A 20,790-nucleotide genomic window follows, 5' to 3' on the forward strand; every position below is an offset into this window, starting at 1 on the left:
TTGTGTGTGCGTGAGAGAGAGAGAGAGAGCACTCATACCCGAACACGACCCGAGACACAAATTACCTCTTAACAATGTATTTCCCCAAAGTTACTGTTGGCAGGCCGAAGTTCACAAAAATCAAAACTTTATACATAATAGGGATATAAACATAGCTAAGTATTGGGCAAAAGAATCATCCAAAACAATTAAATTTAAGTTGCATTGCTCAATAAAAAATGCCGATGGCAGATTATGGTGTTTCTATCTTCTCAAGAATCCCATTGCCTGGTAAACGTTATTGAGAGTCGCATCTGCTAGATCGGCAGCTTTCAAAGCACCATCTTGCAGTACCTTATCAAGGAAAGTTGCATCTGATGTTATCTCTTCATACCGGGCCTGCAGCAACAGCACAGACGCATATGCATTTGCTTCAAATTTGAACTTGGAAACCAATTAGGTAGGCAATTTGATATATTTACCAAGCCTGAAAATGAGATGGGCAGGCCAAAAATAGAAAAAGCCATTTACCTGAATAGGAGATAGATGATCGATAAGTGCATCTGTAAGGATAGATTTGAAGACACCCCAGTTCATGTTTTGGCACTCTTGGACAATTTCCTGACAAAAATGTGTAGACATTTATCTGAATCGTATTTAAGCTCGTAAGGTTTTTCTCAGTGACAAAGAATGTTAATGTGCTCTTAGAACGGTATCTTTGAAGGCCACGGTCTTACTGAAACTTGTCCTGAAAGTTGGCTAGTCGATTAATGGAAACTTGACATGCTGGTTTGTTTGAATATACCAGACTGCAAGTCCATTGAGAGAGAATATCACGTATCACACGTAGAATAACATTAATTTTAAAAAGACTTGTAAAATTCCTTTTGTTGTTTTTTCATTGTAATGGTCCAGGGGAACGAAGGGGAGCTTGCTAGAAAGCTGTTGCTCTAACTAGAAAATAATCTTGCTATTCATGCAGCAGTTTTGGTTGTAGGGAATAGGTTATATGCAAATAGTAAATTTACAAATCCAAACATATCACAAAGATTAACATGTAACTCTATTATACATAAAACCCTAATAGGCCAAAATTTGCTATTAAGGCTAAGGAAATTCCTACAGAAATTAAAAACATATGATGATGAATGTAGGATGGCCTCAAAAAAAAAAGCTCCAAGTTCATGCAGGAATGACAAGTGCAGACTACTACAAGACCGTTTATATGGCATTCATCAGCTGGGATGCACGTTACTAATAAATCATTCATCATAAGTCTTAAATATGTGTGTGTGTGTGTGTGAAAGAGAGAGAGAGAGAGAGTTCATGCCAGCCTACTATATAAAATGGACAAATTTTGCACAGGCGAGACATATTTGCATTGTTCATAGCATTCTCACAATTCATTGAAGAAGAGAAAAGCACCCCAAACCATAGTACAGGGCATGTAGCCATGAATATGTACCTCTTTGGTTCGTCCAGTAACAAGCTGATATACCGTTAGAAGGTTATTGCACTCAGGCCTTTCTGGATTGTCAAATTCCAAGCTTCACAGACCAAAAAGAGTAGTTACAAATTTAAGAGATGAAAAATAAAGCAAAACAATCAAATTTTCAATTGCATATACAGTTCCCAGTTCGTTGTATTAACTTCTGAATGAAAAGAAACGCTTGTTTTTACCATGAAAAGGATGCTCATAAAATTGATGTAAAATTAGCAAAGACAATAAAATTGAGTGATCTACATGCACTCAGAAGCACATCAATAAAATGGAAACAAGATAGGATCCTGTCAAACACGAATGAAGATCTAAATTCTTGCGTCCTAATGGTTTAACAACTAACCCTGAGAATGAGTCTGTTTTGCAGCGTTTAATCTTGTTCACAATAACCTGTAAGGATAAAATTGAAATAAGGAATCAATAAAAAAAATCTAACAGCAGTTAAATGTACTGGAAAAAGAAATGATATTTGGATTTAAAGTTTAAACCAGCCTAACAAAAAAGATACAAGGAACAGAAAAATAAGACACACTGACATTCTGATTGATAATTTTCAGAAAACACTAGCGGCAGCTTTTCTAACAAGAAATGTGGAACCCATCTTTGTGCTTCCACAACAGTTTGCAACCTAAAAAGGTCAATCAATATACCCCCCAGCTCAGTTCCTGCATGACCAGATTGTTGAAGACCTATCTGTCACTTCATAAACCGCTTTAACAGCGACTAAAGCTCAGATGATGTTAATAGATGAAGACCTACAATCAGTCTCTAAAGCTGCTAAAAACTCGTTTGCTGGATATTAGTAGTGTTACGGCTGGTTTTTCTTTTGAGAGAGAGAGAAAAAAAAAACAAGTCAATACTCATTAATCTGCCCTAATCTCTTGTTAAAAGAGAATTAGGGTGAATGAAACTAACAAATTACAAAATAAGTCCAAGACAAACAATTATTAATAAAGAGCTGTTCCTAAAACTATTAAATATTCAAAACACCACCTAACATAAATGTTATTCAACAAGTAGTTTTTACGGGCATTTGAACCTCACATCAAACTGTGAAGCAAGCACATCTCTCTCTCTCTCACACACACACACATACAGACATATATATAAGTATGTATGTCTGCATGTGTATATATGTATGTATGTATTTATTGACAAGAATAAAAACGTATTAACAAAGCAACATGGACTATTTGTCTTCTTTGTAGCATGTACATTATATTAACAACATACGAAGCCTAGCTACACAGCCCAACAGTTGCCAGGCTTCAGTCACACATAGGCAGCTAACCTAGGAGAACAGTTGGATGATCCAATTATGCTCGGGAGTAATGCATTTTGAGGCATGTCTGTATGTAATTTAGTTTCTTTAATATTCCATTAGCTCCATTGTTTGCATGTTAATCTCTAATTTTTCCTACTCTACAACAGACACTGGACAAAGCTTGAACACCATCTGCAGTAGTTCATGAAGCTCTCTGTAGCTACATCTATCCATCTTTCAGGTGCTAGAACATTGGTCAAATTCCATGCTTACTACAGATATAGGCATGAACCAAATTGAAGCAGATGACGAAAAGACAATGAACAAATAAATTTCAAAGTTATGGAATGAAGCTCTCACATCTTTTGGATCTAGAAGATTGATCCGAGACTGGTCAGAAGGGGCAGATTTGGACATCTATGGAAAATATGGCAGTCAACAAAATATTCATTAGAGAATGCATAATGGTCAAAGAACCAAGATAAGATATCATGAATAGAACAATGGAGTATTAAACACCAACGTTACTTGATGTAGGTCAAAAATGTCATAGTCTGAATTCATGATTTATGCACCAAAAATATGTTAGTTTTTCATTGAGTTGAGACTGTAAGAGAATTCTGTCAGACCATGTAACAAGAAGGGGAATATTTTTCCTCTCCATATATCTGATACAAGCAAGGATGGGGACTGTAAATGAACGCTGTCAGACTATTTAACAAAGAGGGAACTTTTTCTTGTCCATATATCTGGTACAAGCAAGGATGCAAGTTCATAGACCAGTCTCATGTGTAAATCTAACAACATTGCAATTTGAGTTTATAATGCATACACAGATCTGCCTACATTGTACATTATTTGAATCTGTAATGCAATGGAAATGTCATAGGACCGATGTAAATGTCTAAACTAAGGCTAATGAGCATAAGACAGATAGACTGTGTTTAGATGGACATTAAGAGCAACTATTCATCTACAAAATAGAGTATCATTTCAAATACCTGATACATTTTCCAGATATTGCAAAGAATTAATCTTAAATCTTTAACTAGGTCTGTTTCATGTATGCACCAAATACACTTACCATATCTATTGATGGAAAATAGTAAAATACTATACAGTTCAATTGAAATAATTCTCAAAATAAGCCTACTTTTGACACTAACATGCATCATACCACCATCCCTGAGTACTGGTGCAATGACTAGTCATGATAACCTAACAAGCCTGGAGATTCAGAGAAGAGTCTCTCCTTTACAGTCAGTCATGACAGAACTTTCTAGTTTCCATGACAATCCATCAAGAGTGCATTACAAGCCAATTCATATTCAAACTTTTAAATTTCCAAGATAATCCATGAAGATATGTCAAGTACCTTGGATAGACCATCAGTGAGAGACATTACACGGGCTCCATCTGGTGGAATGAGTGCGTCAGGGACCTAAACAGTATGCTTAATCAGACCATATATAGGTGTCAAAACATGCATGAGGAAGAAAAAACAATGAGTCCAATAAAGTAAATTCACCTTGAAAAGTGTGCCTCCCCTCCTGTGATCAGAATGTGGAAGTAAATACATTCGTGAGACATGGAAGAAAAAACATGGAACAGAATCTTCAACAAAAGATTTTGATAATCTTGGAGAGTTTATGAGAGTCTCACCCTCCCATTTTCTTCCATTTCCTTCCTCCAAATAAATTATTTACTCGTTGAGCTAGCTCACGTGTCAATTCTAAATGTTGCTTTTGATCTTCACCGACAGGGACCAAGTCAGCCTGCAGAAACGTCCTACAGTAGGTAAAAGGATTGGGTTTTCTTCTCCACCTTGATTTTCATATTCGATGAGTTTTAAAATGAGCAACAAAAAACAGCTTTACTTACAATTTCAAAAGTAAAAAAGAAAAAGCTTCAACAATGATAGTTTTCCAACAACTACTATTAATACTTCTTAGGTTTTCATCCATGAGGTTTTTCTTGGGTGTTATTTGGAAGCTTTGTTTTCCTAGCAAAAATCTAAGGAACTCAAAAAATTAAAAGAAAAAAAAAACAAAATAATAGAGAAAAAAATTATACATGTTCAGCTAGTTTCCTTGCAGAAACATGGATAAAAGTTCAAACAATTACTACGATATTAAAAGAACACAAAAAAGTATTAGAAGTCTATACGAAGAATCAAAATGTCTTTTAATTTCATGAATTATCATTACATTTGCATGAGAAATTGAAACTGGCAGTAGTTTCAAAATTCAAAAATATTAGAACAAATTCCCTTTGTTTTTTGTTTTGTGATATATAGCAATATATGACTAGGGTTAGCAGGTGGTTTATGAAGTAAACAAAGATGCAGGCCAAAGACGCATGCCATGAATAAACAGTAAGCACCATCAGAAGGAACTCTAAGAAACAGCAGAAACAATCTGGATGTCACTCACCAAATGAAGTGCAAAGAGATTCCAATACCTGATACAGAAGTATGTCAGAGGCCATAAGAATGGGATAAGTCAAAAGTGCAGCTCCAACATTTTCATCTCCCTGTGAGAAATTAAGTGAAATTCAGATGGGGAATAGTAGAGAGAAATGTATATTCACACAGATAGAACTGGGATATGTTACAAGTTACAACCTCTCGTGCAATATACTAGCATCAGGACAAGTGGAACAAAAATACATGCCTTGATATAGAGATAATGCCATAAAATATCTCAACTATCTAGAACGAAGAAAAAGGAAAAAGAAAAAGACAGTAAGATCAAGGAAAAGATGGCAGCACCTTATGGCAAAGATCGCCCCATGAGAATGTTGTAATCCATATTAAGGAATTTAGTTGATTCAGGTATACCACACTCTTTATGTTCAAAAAGGACAAATTATTGATGAATGAATACTTCTATATTGACAACGCAAACAACCTGTAAGCCCATTTCTAGATTGAACATGATCATGTGAATTAAACTGCCATCATTAATCATATGAAGGATCCCACATGCATTATGATGTAATTTCTCTTCTGAAGCAAGTTCAGGAGTCTATGTATTTCTTATCCAACTCAATGTATCCAGAGAACATAGGAAGTGGGGGTGGGAGAAGAAGGGATTCATGCTGCTGAATTTGGCAGATAATTTCACAATTCCTTCACTAACATATAAATGTCACATCATGCAAAAACAGGGACTAACCAACTAAGAATGAAGCTAGCTAGTGTCAACAAGTAGACAAAGAATAATATGCAACACAAAAGATAGCCTCAAAATAGTAATAGGGATTTCATATTTCAGTGGAACTTAAAAGAAAGGCAGAAGCCAATGTGGATGCAGTAACAATAATAATGTACAGGGATGCCATCATACAGCTCCAACGCACCGCCTTGCGTGATTTCTCTTTGAATTGGATCATCCTGTTCAGCCAACCAATTGGTGTGACAGAACTTAATAACCACATAAGTTCCACATGCGCAGGAACATGGGATTGCACAAAGACAGAAGCCTGCATGTACAAAATAGTGTCTCTGTGAGTAGTCACCCTGACTGCAACAATCAACAGAAAATGAAACACAATTTAGATACTGCCTTAAACCTTAGAGGTGTCCACACCGCATGCCAAATAAATTGCTGCTGTTTCCCTTGTTGCTTTTGATAGTTGTGGAGCCTCATATGGCAGAGTTATCTGGAATACAGTAGCCATATTTTAAAAAATCCAGAAAGAATCAATGAGCTATAAGCACTTCTGTGATCTGTAAGTGGCCCTATCTTTACCTTCTTTATGCGTGAAAATATTTACTTCCCTCTTATTGGACAATTATCAACATCGCAATGAACAACTAGTTGCCCAAGTTTTATAAAGGACTGCATTCTACACTGCAGCTCTATGAAACGTTATATGATCAATCTAACATTTTCACAAGGCCAAAGCAAATAAATCCAGAAAAAATTGGTGTACAAATAGTTCCAGAGTGCAACCAAACATGTGGTCTTCTTTGTGCAGGAAATGTGAGTTGATGGTTTGGGTGCAATATTACTGATACTGATTTTATCTTAAAATGGATGCTGCACAATAAGATAATAACAGCTACGATAAGTAGAAAACAGTGTCAAACTTTTATCTTTTCCATTTTACAGATACCACATATGTTAGCTATTTCACATTTTTTTCTAATCCAGAACATCATAATATTTTGCATATACTTTTAAGTTCTTTTTTTTTTTATGCTACAATATGAATCATATGATACACCATAATATAATAAAGTTGAACCCTGGATCTCTTTCATGCATATGCTAATTTGCTGTTACTCCATAAAAATGCACATACCATGCATATCATAATGCACATGAAAATTATGTTCTTTATAGGAAACTTGCGCCTTTATCAACTTGCCTTTATATGCTGATGCGTATAAACTATAAAAGCCACCTGTTCGCCCCAAACTCTTTTGAAAAGAATCACCGTCATCTCAGTTCGCGAATCCAGTAAATTGGGCCTCGAGCTTGTACGAAGGAAGGATGAATTTAGAACATTCTCATTTGAGCCCCTGACATCCAGTTACGGTACTTATCGGCTAGACAGACACCGCCAACCGCTGAAACTCTTGTTTCAATGACCCCTGATGAGATCAGACTTATCTCATTCAATTTGAAGTTGACTCTTTCTCAATAGGGCACTCTAGTGGCACTGTCATAAACCCATCTCTTGCTAAAATCTGTGCATTTGTCCAATACAAACCTCCATATTGTATATAAGATTATATATTATATGAATAATATATAATATATATTAATAATATAAGAAAATTCTTCTTTATTATATTATTAATATTTTATAATATGCTATCCGGGAATGAATTTCTGTCTATGTTAGCTAGCGAGGGTGGGCTTTCCTCTGGTAGTCCTGCTTCGGCCTGTTTGAATGCTTATTTCCAAAGACCTCACGTGTCGATGCTAAAAATGTGGTCGTTCAAAACGGAGTACCTAACCAACGTCACAAACAAAGCCCTAATTGAACAGCGAGTGCTTTGTACAAAAAAGCGTAATTAGTGACCTTCAGTATCAAGAACCATTCAATGAAAATGAATACAGATTTTAGGAAATGAGAACCTCATCTTATCATCTTTTACAATATAGTGCGGTATTACGACTATTTCTTTTCATATTCCCATAACATGAAAGTTTTCAATTAAACAAGAAATAAACTAGATCAAATTTGCTTACAAAATGTCCATTATTTTCCTAAGAAAACTATATGATGCTTAACAAGAATTCATGTGATAGACATGCCTCAATGTTGATGACGAAGGTCACACATATGCATAAGGCCCAACTCCCAAGTTTGCATATGCATGCTTGCATTGCGTGTACATTGACCTACATCAGCATATGTATGACTAGGATTTGCATCCTTCCACTTGATGCATCTGATATAAAATATAAGTTCATAAATTGTAACTAAGCTGATAAACACTGTTAAATTCCTAGCTCTCTGATTCACTGTTCTACTTGGTCACCAAGTATGACAGAAATGCACAGACAATGTCAATTTGTGCACCTTGAAGTTCTTGGTCGACATGGAAAAAAATGCTATTCATGGTAAATAGAAAGAATTTTTTTGTGCGAAGAAGCAAAGAAGCAAGCCCCAAAAACAGTGTACATACCGCATGCAGGTCCACAATGAAGAACAGTGTTTCATATGTATTCTGATACAAAAAAAGGAGGGGTCAGTACACAGCAAAGGATGGACAATAGTCAAACATTTTATTTACTGCTCATTCGAGCAATCAGAATGCTTATCCGTAATTTAACACCTCTTAGACGAGGACAAATAACGATCCTCCTTCAGTATATCGTATAATGCAGTAAAAGTATGGAAAGGGATGAGCACCACCGTTGCATTTACTGTTTCTCTTATTTTACTGCAAATCCATATTTACGTTTGACACCCTTTTTATGGGTCTGGATCCATGGGGATGGTTTACACTTGGTTATAGTAGTCATATGTGTGGAAGAAACTAATGACAGTGACAATCTTATAAGTAGTGAACGGAAGAATCTAGGATGAGCAAGTCCTTCCTTGACGATGTCTATTTTTAACATATGAGATGGGTTAAAAGGTCTTGACTAGGAAAGCGATCAAGTGCTCTCTCAAATAACACATAGTTCAGCCAACATTCCTTACTTGACTCAGCATAGACACCAAAGCACAATTTACTTGACTTCGCATGACCTACTAAAACTAACCTTTGTAGAAGTCAAAGACTAATCATGCTAAAGTTGAACTTTCGGTCACCATTGGTACTTTTAGAAGGAGAAGAAAATGTTTAAACTTGGCCATAGCTTAACCTAAACTTTCGGTCAACAAACCTCACTTGACCCATAACTATACACCCAAATAAAATTTCGTTTAGTTGACATGACTCGCTCAAAGTAATATGTTGAACACTTGAACACGGAGATCAGACCATCCGATAAGCATTGGCACTAATGTTCCTTCTAATGTTCAACTCCACAATGCACAGGAAAAGGAGATGAAAAGTCACCTGGAGCGAAGTCCAATTCTTTATGGCGCCTAAGTAATTCCCTAGGTGTACCAATCCTGTTGGTTGAACCCCAGAGACAACTCTCTTCCTGTATAAAATGCAAATGAAGATAACACCTCAGAAAGAAAAGTACTAGCTTTTACTTTCTGTAATGCATTATCGTACAATAAATGATAGTTATACAATGAGAATTGCATTAGAACACGTTACGACCATCATAGCTCAGCAGTCAGCAGTCACATGCATGGACCTGCACCTGTGCTTCGAATGAATAAATTTCAGGTCAAAACAAATATTACTGCCAAATATTGGTTATATTTTCAATCTCATTTCGGTTAAGATTTTCTACATCACTGCATTTTCCAGAACTTAGACAGGAACAATTCACTCATATTTTGCTTTTAATTTAACATCCCGCACATGGTAAAATTCCCGACTGCGGGCTCCCGATTCCGAAATCCACGAGTCGGTTAGTCTCAGCAAAAGAACTACATAAGGAAAACGTGATAAATCCTACGTCCCCACTAAATATAATCATCCAGCAAATTCACCTCAGACTACCGTTCTCCTGTTCAGCTCCTTGAGTCACTACATATCATTGGACGACGACCCACATTACCGATCAGGTTCCCAATTCAACCCGACCAGTAATTCTCAAACTACCAAAAATTTACTAGAAGAAAGTCCAGAAAGAAGATCAAGTGCAGGTCAATGGTTCACCTTCGCTGCGCGGCCCCTTCCGACTCCGCGGACGAGCTACAGCATCGGAACTGCGATGGAAGAGCGACATGGCGAGCCGGAAACCTTCTTGCGCCCCTGCTCACCCTCCAGTAGCTGGTTCCCATGCAACCACAGGCTCTGCTAGCTCAGAAAGAGAAGAAACAAGAGAGTTAACGGAATGCACTCAAAGGAAGGTGCAAATGGGGAGGAGGAAAGGAAGAGGAGGTGTCACCCACATTGAAGAGGCAACACGAGGTGGGTAGTGAGAAAGATACAGGAAAGATGAGAGGACCGAATGAGCCATTGTTTTTCTTTCTTGCTTTTCTTCGTCTGCCTCCCTCTCGCTCTCTCTCTCTCTCTCCGTGGTGGGGGCTTTCCTCTTCTTGATAAACCGAGTTCGCAATCTGCCGGAGTAATTTCGTCCCGAACATCCGAATGTTTCGAACATACCGTGATTTTATCGTGAAATCTTCCATGGCTGTATAATGCGTGAAAACGTTATTTTGCAAAATCACTTAGTTTGCAAACATTTATTGGCACATACACCTATACCCTCAGGGAAGAAACAGTGTTTTTGTTATTTATTACATATTATTTCATCCTTTCTTATACAAATTTTTTGGTGGAGGAGTAAACTTATCAGATTCACGTAAACATGAGGATCGGACAAGAGGGAAATAATTTGCAAATTCCAGTAATGAATATTGCGATAGATCCGATGCTAATTTCTCTCTGTGTACTTAGTTTGTCTATCTCTATATCTACTCTTCACGTCCTTATTTGTCATACCATACATCATATGCAATACATATGTTTACATGTGCTCTGCAAGTAGAAAGGGTACTATATGCCTCATCAAGAAATTTGAGAAACAGTAAAAACTGAAGTGTACATATACGTAGATAGTGCGTAGCCCAACATAGAGAGTAAGGTTCATCTTTTACCAAATTAAAATGAAAAGGGTAACTGTTCCGCCAAATTGGGTTTAAGTCGGAGATTGAAAATTTTGGTGCAAACAGTGAAGAGAGACTTAGAGCTCCATTGTCAAGCAGGTCATTATAGTATAGGGTGAGCAGGAAGTTCACAACCTACTGAAAAAAGGCCTGAAAACCTTTCAATTCCTTCCACCTCCGAAGTCATGGGCTGTATTGGCATCAGTGGTGGCAGCATCGTTGCATTCATAACAGTACACCAACAAAGAGACGCATCGCAGAGCTACTGTTTTATGTTGACAAAGCACCATTTGGCCGGTATCTAAGGATTCGAACATCTCGTTATGTTATTCAAAGTCGTCCAAGCGATCTACACATTCAACCCGTTACCGAAACAACATATGCTTGTTATAGAAATAACATAACAAAAGGGCATGCTGGACGCACTTCCCCTCTTTCAGCTCCATTCCAGAAATTTCCTTTTATCCGATCATGCAGAACACGTTACAAGAACACCATGTTCTTGTTAAATGTTGTCTTTAAATCTAACAAACAGATGTTGGACATAATCAGAACATCTATTATTTCCAAAACATAAAGTTCTTTAGCAAGCATAAGTTACGACAATGCACACTATCGTGAACGTTTAGTGTGTTTTTTGCTTCTTTTGTGAACTGTCCGCCGCACTTTTAGCTGTTACCATTGTGCAATAAAGGCCGAAGGAGCTTTTTTGTCTAGACTGAAGAAGTCAGCATAACAGATTCAGAAAGGAACATTTATTCATGTCCGACAAACACAACACTCTAACCTAGAGACGAAAATTACAGGCATCAAATCAAACACAAGAATGTTTATATATTTACAAGTTTGAAGACCCAATCTCCACCTTGCAAGCATTTGAGCCGACTCCTACCACCTGCTCAACAGGCAGCAGCATTTGGCAATGGTTCTACTGAGGCTTCTCACAAACCACAACCGAACCCTTCAAATCAAACTGATGGCAGGACCAACTTTAAGATTGTTCTTCTGGTGGCAAGCAGCAAGACATGCCTGCGAGTCCTCGAGTCCCTCCCTCCACGATATACACACGGTCTAAGGATCTCCAGACCTTGATCTAGGGGCAAAGAAACACGGACAGTAAGACTCACACCGTGAAGCCTGGACTGACCAGGAATAAGAAAACTACTTTTCAAAAGCAACAAATGGAATCCTTCTTAACACAAGCAACAGAAATATTTTATATCATTAGCGTTGTGCCGATCCCCTTTCATTTGCACGCTCGGGCCTGGGTGGAACCAGGAACCACAATAGACGTGCTAATTTTATTTCCATCAACCAACACTTGGGGCCACAGCAATGAAACACAAGCTACACTAAGTCTTCATTAGATTTGTTTACAGGAGACATAAGAAAGGGAAGAACGAGGAATTTTATGAGAGGAGAAAAAAATAGAAAAAACAGCTGAATTAATCCTAATCCATTGAAGCACCTGCAACTTAAAGTGCATGTATCACGCTTCCATTGTTCTGATTCAAGCCTGTTGTGCTCACTGGTGGATTTGGATGAAAAGCTGACTGCCTTTCTGGTCCTCCTAGCTTTCCTGCCAAGTCCAGGGGATTCGCGGGCTGCCCAGAAGCTTCACCCAAGCTCAGCTTTGACATGCCAACGAGCTCGTCGACGTTGATAGGATCCTTGGACAGTACTGCTGTTGGCTTCAAAACTGGATGGGGCTCAGAGTCCTTTGTGGGCACAATAGCATATGGTGGCCAGAATGGGAACGGAACTGGGCAATATGGTGTGAAAAATGCAGGGACCATCATTGGAATCGGAGGGCAAGGAGCAACAGGCTCTTCAACATCAATAGGCTCTTTTGAACTCGTTTCAACAGCATCATTTTCTTGATCAAGAGCAAGACCCAACGAAGGGAGTGGGCTACTGTCAGTCTCAGTTGCCAATGATGGTGCACTAGCGGAACTCACAAGGCGTGGTTTGTCTGCTACTGGGAGTTGGTCAACTGACTGCAAAAGTCAAGCGTGTGATGGTAATGGGAACACACATTAACATGCATGAGAAGAACATTTAAAATGAACTCATATTCCAAAAAAGTAGAGGCAAACATACCATATCAGCCACAATGTCAAATAGGCTGGATCTCCGCTTTCTCCTGCTTGAATTGGTCTGCCGGATGAAGTACTTCTGAGCATGGCTTGCTACTTGTGTGGGTGTCCTTGAAGTCACAAAGTTGCGGGAGATTCCTCTCCAGTCCCCCTTACCCAATTTCTGTAGACCCATTAAGAACAGCCTGTGTTCTTCTTCTGTCCAGGGAGTACCTGTAACGAAAAAGGTCGGGAAGTCAGTACATTTACGAAAGCTGACAGACGATCATCAGAACTATGGACTTTACATGAACTGTAAACAAAAACCAGGATAAGAATATAACCTCAATTTTTTTTTTCCTTTCAGTCCCATGATTATGCCATTGTTATCTAGAAACATATTGACAAGATTTTGCACATCTACTAATAATAGTTTTGCCATAATGCCTTTATGCTTCTTTAACAAAAGAGAACCGTGAAATACAAGACAGCAGGATTTTTCTTTTTCTTTTTTCTCTCTTTTTTTTCTTTTGGTGGTTTTGGCTGCACAGAATTAAACAAACAGAGCACAGCATGCAAATGGCAGAGCCATAATTTTTTGGCTGAGGAGAACTTGAGCCATTGACCCAGGTGTGGTGTGGGCACCGCATGTGGCCGGACCCAGTTCTAGCTTGATCATAATGTATTTTTGATGGGCTTGTGTGGGGCGCCAGTGTGGGCAGTGGCCCACACCCACCGACAAGTAACTACCGCAGCATGTGATACCATTCTATAAGGTCATTAAACATTGACTTGCACATTAGATCCGCAAGAAAAGCACAAGTTCACAGTTCACTATAAGAACACATTAACCAGCTTCCATTCAAGAACGAGAGACCCCTCCTATGTATCCCGAGAGCCCTAATGAATCTCTTATCATGAAGACGCCATATGGAGATGTACTTCACTTTCTTTTCTTCTACACAATATGTCCAATATTTTCATGAATCCTCCCATCCTAGGAAAACACTCCTCTCATGCATTGAGAATCTGGTAGATGAGACCATTTGAACTCCAATATCAAGCTATCTGACAAGTAAAAAAGTAGCTATTTTGCAATAGACCATATCATTTACTTCATAGAGCAGAAAGGAACGTCAAATAGAACCTCTGTGACTGCCTAAGACATTCAATCCGATCAGCTACCCAACATGTGCACTAACTGGGAACCCAAAGAAGGAACGTGCTGTCTGATGTCTTCTCAAGTCTAAGTTGAATAACAAGGTCAGGAGTCTGCACAAAGTCTACCAGACTGCTTGCTAATAAAATTTAAATTCCTCAACAAAAGATAGACATGTTTCCAGAAGCCTATGTTAGAACCAACCTACTTGAATCTCATAAGTGCAGCAAGTTCTACACAAGGAACTTGAAAAATACTTGGATGGATTTCTGGCATCTCTCCATGACTTTCTTGTGAAGCACAAAAAAGTTCAGGTGGTGTTTGATATCCACGCCACATGGTACTCACTGTTTAGCAAACAGGAGATCCAGAAGTGTGGGTCTCAGATCAACGCTACATGGAAAAAAGTGGCGAATGAAGAGGGTTATCTACATATCTGAAATCCTTCGTGATAGCGGTTAGGAAAGACACCCTTAAGTTCCGTAGGTACCATCTTCCAGTCATATTAAGGAGAAAAATATAAGGTGGATAAGACGAAAGGGAAAAAATGTCCGCATATACAAATATAAGGAATCATGAAAAATCTACTAGCATTAAACGATAAAGGATGAAAGAAAACAGCATAAAAGGAAAACGAAAAAAAGGTTCTGATACAAGAAGCTGAGCATGTATAGTTCACATATTTTGCAAGTAACTTTTTGATAGAATAGCTGAACATAGTTTACCATGACAAGGCACTGGCTTATGATGCCAATATGCAACTCATCATGGTGCAGGACTCCACGCCTCCACATCCTATTCCAAAACACCATAGGCATGGTATATGCTTTGAAATGCACAAGCCAGAACTTCTTGACCAGTTTACTTCGGCATTTGTTCAACTTAAAGGCAATCTCACAGCTCGTACAAGAAAAGCAGACATGGAAGAAATCTATTATAAGTGATTTTGAAACTCTTTTTAACATCATAAAATGCTGATATTCCTCTCAAATGTAACTAATTTGCTGACACGTGCTCAACCCTAGTTAGGAATGAAAGGATTTCAAAGCACAAACCCCGTAGATCCCTTTAGCAAGAAGGTAAAAGTAAAACACGGATATAGTCAAATATCATATAAATTAACAAGACGACATATAAACAGAAAGACATCCATCAGCTAAGCATCAGTAGATCCCAACGAAGACCAAATGAAAAAGACTCGTGTCATAAATTTTTCAATCTCCTGTGCAGGCCCTTCTAATTAATCAGCTTCACCAAAATTTTCAATCTTTGTGGAATTCATAAACAATTTCAGGACATTACAGGTGATTCCTACACCCATCTAACATGTAGGGAATTCCATCGGCAACAAAATGCGAAAAATATAAATGGCATAACAACTGACTCGTTTCGACTCGTTTCGGCGGAGAGCTGAGAAGAAACGCAGGCAGAATATTATGTAAGCAGAAAGAGCTTTCTTTTAGTAGAATATCTAGAGTACATGTATCGGATTAGGAGAGGAAAAAACCACTTGCAGGCCGATCCACAGAAACAGCAAACTTGAAAAAAAAAAAACGATTCCTCCCCGCTCTTACCGTAAGCGTAAATCCGTTTGTGATCTTTCGTCCAGCTTAGCGTGAAATTAACGAACAACAAAAAGGAATTCATGTCTATGCAAGGTTTCCCTGGCGATTAAAAATGGATTGATACCTAAAAATTCCACCGAAGTACCTATGCACCAAAAGATGAGGTGAATGGACAAATTTCGCAACAAATCATCGACACTTACGAAAGCGAACTCCTAATTTTTTAAAAGCAGCAGTCGCAGAAATCAATTTCCGTCAAAAAGACAAGGAAAAATGAGAAAAACCACCTGTTCAAACAAAAATATGAGACAAAGAAACAACGAAAAAAAAAATGAAGTTAAAACGCTGGAAAATACGTCGCCATGTACTACCCAAGGATGAAACGAGTCAACACAGAGAACTCCATCCCTCCGATCGGCAACCGAATCACGGAAAATTACATGAAAGGAAGTATCAAACTCATACAACAACCGATCGAGAACGTTTCTGACCTCAGAAAACGGAACAGAGGGGGCGAGAGAGAAAAGGAGGGAGGGAGAAGGAGAGAGAGAGAGAAAGATGGAGAGGCAAAAATCTGACCTTTCTTTCTCTCACGACAGCTGGAAGAGCACGAGGCGTGCAAGGCATCATCTGAAGCGTATCCGCTGCCCCCTGCGCCGGCTGCAGGCTCCTCGGCCGGATCGGACGGGGAGCTGGGATTATTCCCCACCGGCGACGCCCCCCCGCTGGTGTAGTGCGAAAGATTGCCCATGCTGGCGCTCTTCTTCATCGACGATCCATCGGTGAGCCTGACGCCGAAGAGCTTCACCCCTCGCGACGGGCACGTCCTCGAGTTGTGCCCGTTGTGGCTACAGTGGGAGCACCTGCGCGTCATCTCCGGCGGCTTCCGAACCGGCACGATCGGCGCATGCAGCGCAAGCGCTCGGAGGAGGCGACAAACGGCCGGCAATCAAGGCGTCGACGCAGTTGCCGGATCACGGCCGTCGACCCAAACGCGCGGCAACGGAGAGAACGAAGCGGTACCACCAATCGGAAGGAGAGAAATAAAATGAGGAACAGGGACGAAGCTCTACCTCTCTCCTTCTCTCTCTCTCTGTGGCTATGGCAACTTTATCCCTCTTTCTTCTCGCTGTAACCTCCCCCTTTATTTAGGGCGAGTTTGCTATCCTGAGTGAATTTTCAAGATACCGAAAAAGCCCTCTTTGTTCGAGCTAACGGCGGTCTCGCCCGAAATCTTGCAAAGCTTTGACTTGCCTTGCCGTGGGCGTGGGGCTCATGGGCTCGCAGTCGTTCAATCGGTCGGACTCACTCAGTTGGACTTCCAATTTGACCGAACCCAACCAGTTGTTTCTCTCCTTAGTTCATACTGAAAGAAAACTAGAGCAATAATGTATATATACTATGAGTCTCTACGTATATATACGAAAAAATAATGTATATATACTATGAGTCTCTACGTATATATACGAAAAAAAAGTTACTGTAACACCTGGAAATAATCCTCCAAGATATTTTCGAGATTTATCAGAATTAAATTGTTGACGTGTTACAATCTACATTCTTAAAACTGCGTGTGATCTTATGTTCAGTGTTGAATCAGAAACAACACGGCCCACTCCCACACTGAAATCGTATTCTCAAATTAGTGAATCTTAACCATCCATTAATAGCTTCGATTACAGTTCAGAAACACTGGGAAACATAACAATTAATCACTTTAACGACTCATTTATAAGGTCTTGAAATTTTTTTTTTTTAATGATTGATTGTTGTGGTTTCTAGCCCTTTTTGATTGAAATCAAAATCCATTCAAAATAGAATGGACGAGTTAAGATTTGGAACAATGGGAATACCAGCCTAGTGTGGGAGTGCACCGAATTGTAATCGCAGTATCAAGGTTCAATTGTTGAACTGATTTAATACCATTGTAACAACCAGACCCACTTTTACGTATAGATCGTATTCCTAGTTAGTTAATCTTAATCCATTCATCGATAACTTTGGTTTCAACCCAAAAAGGAACAACTGCGACAATTAATCACTTTAACAACTAATTTATAAATCTTTGAATATTTTTTGGTTGGGATCCGCTAAATTGGGAATATGAGTATGATTTGAGAGTGCACTAAGTTGCTAGAGTGGTATTAAAGTTTGAACTGGCTTTAATACCACTATAACAACTCAGCCCACTTCAATACAAGCATACTTTAGTGAATCCTAACCCCTCCATTTATAGCTTTGGTTCTAATCCTAAAAAGCTAAGAACCATAACAATTAATCGCTTTAACAATTGCTAAAGTGATTGGTTCCCGTGGTTTCTAATCTTTTTGGCCCGAAACCCAGTCTACTAAGAGCATGAGCATTGAGTTGCTATAGTAGTATCAATGGGTTCAACCCTCAAACATAAGTTCATACACTCGCGGATGCGTGTACCTTAATGATTACAGCAAGAGTGTCTATGTATAAAAGTCTCAACATCATTTTTTTTTTCATTTGGGGCTTGAGTGGATGTATAAACACTATATGCATATTGTCATTTATGGTAAATTTGTGCATCTACTATTACAGTGAGTTAGTGTCCTCACTAGATGTACACAGGTCGGTTGTTTGTTGAGATAATTTTTTGAACTGAACTTGTTAGCAAAAGATTCAAACACTCAGCTGAAACAAATGGGAGACAAAATCTTTGTGAATCATGTCAAAAGTTAAGTCACCCGAGACCCAATAAAAAAATAAACATATAAGCAGGGGCAAAGATAGGTGGAGTCTTGGTGGAAAACTTGGTCTAGTTATATGAGGTAACCTCATGAGACCCGAGCCAATTAAAAATTTGTCAACTATATATTTAATGCTGTGTAGAAAAAAAAAATTGCCTGCATATAAGGAAAATGAACATATGAAACAAAAAATAAAAGTTCATTTGAATCAGACTATGTATCGTGCCGGAATGGGTCGGGTTCGATCTAGATCGGTCTCTTCCAGCCATCTTCCTTGACATATATGAAAAATATTTGTGCTAGTGAAGATGCCAGATTATTAAACTGGAATCACTTTGTTTCTCCATAATTTTTTTCTCGTCATATTAAAAATGAAACCTTGTTGGTGTCACTTGCGTGATTTGTTTAGTTTGAATCATGTGATTACCATATGGATATTGGTTATTAAAGAGCTTCAAGTGTTGACCAAGAAAATGTGCAAGAAATCTAATGGCTCATACATATCCCATTATATCTTATTAAGATAACACGATATGAGATCCGTTAATGAGTTAAAAAAAAAATGGCAAGGTCTCCACGTACTTGGGTTGTATCACTCACATGTTTAGGTTTATGAGACTTGGAAAGATTGTGTTCATGTTTGAATGCCTAGACAAGTAATACACGAATGAGATTGAATAAGATTTAATTAGTAATCACATTAAAATTCAGCATGAAGTTTTTGTTACCGGGTTTGACTTCAAAAAAAAAAAAGAATGTGAAAGTAAATGATATGGCATCACTACGTATAAAACAAATCAAAGAACTAATCGGTCTTACCTTTTCTATCCGGCTCCGAGCACTGACACATCTCGGACTCAATAATTTAGGACGACGGTGCTCGACAAGGAGCCCAGCTGCGGAACAAGCTAGGTCCGGTGGGTTCAAGTACAAGATACTATCATTACCGCCTGGATAATTAGACATCCAACCCGTAATCGCAACGACTCAATTGCAAGAGTAGAGCTCTACCAACTAAGCTATATCCCCTGAGCGAAGTGGAGAATGTATGAAGGAGTCACATGCTTCTTTTATTCTTTTCCCTTGCAAAGTTGGGCCATAGTGGACTTAGCCTTCCGGCGGCCTGATCTTAGGCCCTGACTCACCCTCCGTGGACGAACCTTCCGGCCCGGGGGCACACATCAGTCAGTCTCGCGATTTGTCGAGGGCATAATTGTCTTATTTCAGGTGCATCCACAAAGGGGACGCCCGCGTTCATAACCTTGCATTTAGAGAAATTGTATTTTATTAAATAAAGTCATTATTGTCCTTATCTTTATTGACAATGTTCAAAGCGAGCCCCCATTTTTGGAATATCTCGCTATATTCGCATCCTCGCAATAAATTTTCCAATTAATGCCATCCGAATTTGTTTACTTTCCTGTCTGGATGAGGTGGGCCCCGCACCTTATCTTCCTGCCTTCCTCGTTGACCGTGAGAATGGATCCGGTAATGTCTCGTCTCCATTTGGATCCGTGGGTCCAAAAACGTATCGAAATTGGACTTAAACTTATTTGGGATTCGGAACACTATCGTCTACCATATCCATTTCTATTTTTGGTTTATCGATATAATCCGGAAGTTTTATCCGAACCTAGATAATCCTTTTTGGATTTAACTGAGGCCCGGCTTCGCGATATCGATCCAATATATGACCCGTTTGAAGGCAATTCCGTGGTCCGATTGGTGGGGACGAATCTGGAATTTGTTTAAATGCCGGAGGATTTCGAAGTAATTTAAATTTCGACGGAGGAGGGCTCGTTTCCTTGCACTTGAAGTTCGGGAGTTGCGTGGGAGGAGTGAATGGTTCTTAACTACCGTTTTACCCTTACTTTATTCTTAAATGACCAAATTCCCATCCGTGCGTTGGACGTTAGCTGGACGGGGTCTTCATCGAGCCTTCCAGGGAAAGTTCCGGACACAACTCCGATTCCGATTCAAATACTGGATAATGTTCCCATAATATCCAGATCCCAGACATCAATCTCAAGTTGCCCCCAATTTCAGATGCCAATGGATTTGAGTTCTTGGATATGGATTGAAGACCCTGGATCAGATTCAATTTTTGAAATAGATCTGGCGCAACATTAGTTGGTTCTTTGGATGTTGGTGGACTCAGTTAATCTGCGCAGTTAAGAATATCGTTAATTGGATCCATAATCCATGTACAAGTCTGGATTGAGTGCAATTCAAAGGTTAAGTTGGATCAGGAGTTAATTTTGGATCAGATCCAGTATGTTCGCATTTGACATACGTGCAAGACGCACAATTTCCACAGTCCCTTCATCTTAA

General features: G+C 38.9%; 2 protein-coding genes across 3 annotated transcripts; both read right to left on the reverse strand.

Annotated features, from left to right (window-relative positions):
* Positions 1-53: 53 nt before the first annotated feature.
* On the reverse strand, positions 54-10,397 carry LOC116253359 (tryptophan--tRNA ligase, chloroplastic/mitochondrial). Of its 2 annotated transcripts, none has more exons than XM_031628152.2 (15): positions 10,227-10,397; positions 9,991-10,128; positions 9,271-9,358; positions 8,389-8,430; positions 6,318-6,407; positions 6,105-6,227; positions 5,205-5,276; positions 4,407-4,519; positions 4,273-4,294; positions 4,120-4,185; positions 3,105-3,161; positions 1,824-1,870; positions 1,445-1,526; positions 511-600; positions 54-378 (listed from the first exon to the last, which is right to left on the reverse strand). In XM_031628152.2, exons 1-15 carry the CDS (start codon positions 10,292-10,294, stop codon positions 244-246), a joined length of 1,233 nt encoding a protein of 410 aa, XP_031484012.1. In that variant the 5' UTR covers positions 10,295-10,397; the 3' UTR covers positions 54-243. The 2 variants fall into 2 exon arrangements, with proteins under 2 accessions (XP_031484012.1, XP_031484005.1); XM_031628145.2 differs by having other exon boundaries at positions 9,991-10,131.
* A 1,286-nt stretch (positions 10,398-11,683) lies between these two features.
* On the reverse strand, positions 11,684-16,863 carry LOC116253373 (transcription factor MYBS3-like). Its single transcript, XM_031628164.2, has 4 exons — positions 16,322-16,863; positions 13,044-13,252; positions 12,412-12,940; positions 11,684-12,036 (listed from the first exon to the last, which is right to left on the reverse strand). The coding sequence occupies exons 1-3, from the start codon at positions 16,614-16,616 to the stop codon at positions 12,419-12,421; spliced, it is 1,026 nt and encodes a 341-aa protein (XP_031484024.1). The 5' UTR covers positions 16,617-16,863; the 3' UTR covers positions 11,684-12,036; positions 12,412-12,418.
* Between the last annotated feature and the right edge of the window lie 3,927 nt (positions 16,864-20,790).

The sequence above is a fragment of the Nymphaea colorata genome, chromosome 1, assembly GCF_008831285.2.
Source record: "Nymphaea colorata isolate Beijing-Zhang1983 chromosome 1, ASM883128v2, whole genome shotgun sequence".
Classification (NCBI taxonomy): domain Eukaryota; kingdom Viridiplantae; phylum Streptophyta; class Magnoliopsida; order Nymphaeales; family Nymphaeaceae; genus Nymphaea; species Nymphaea colorata.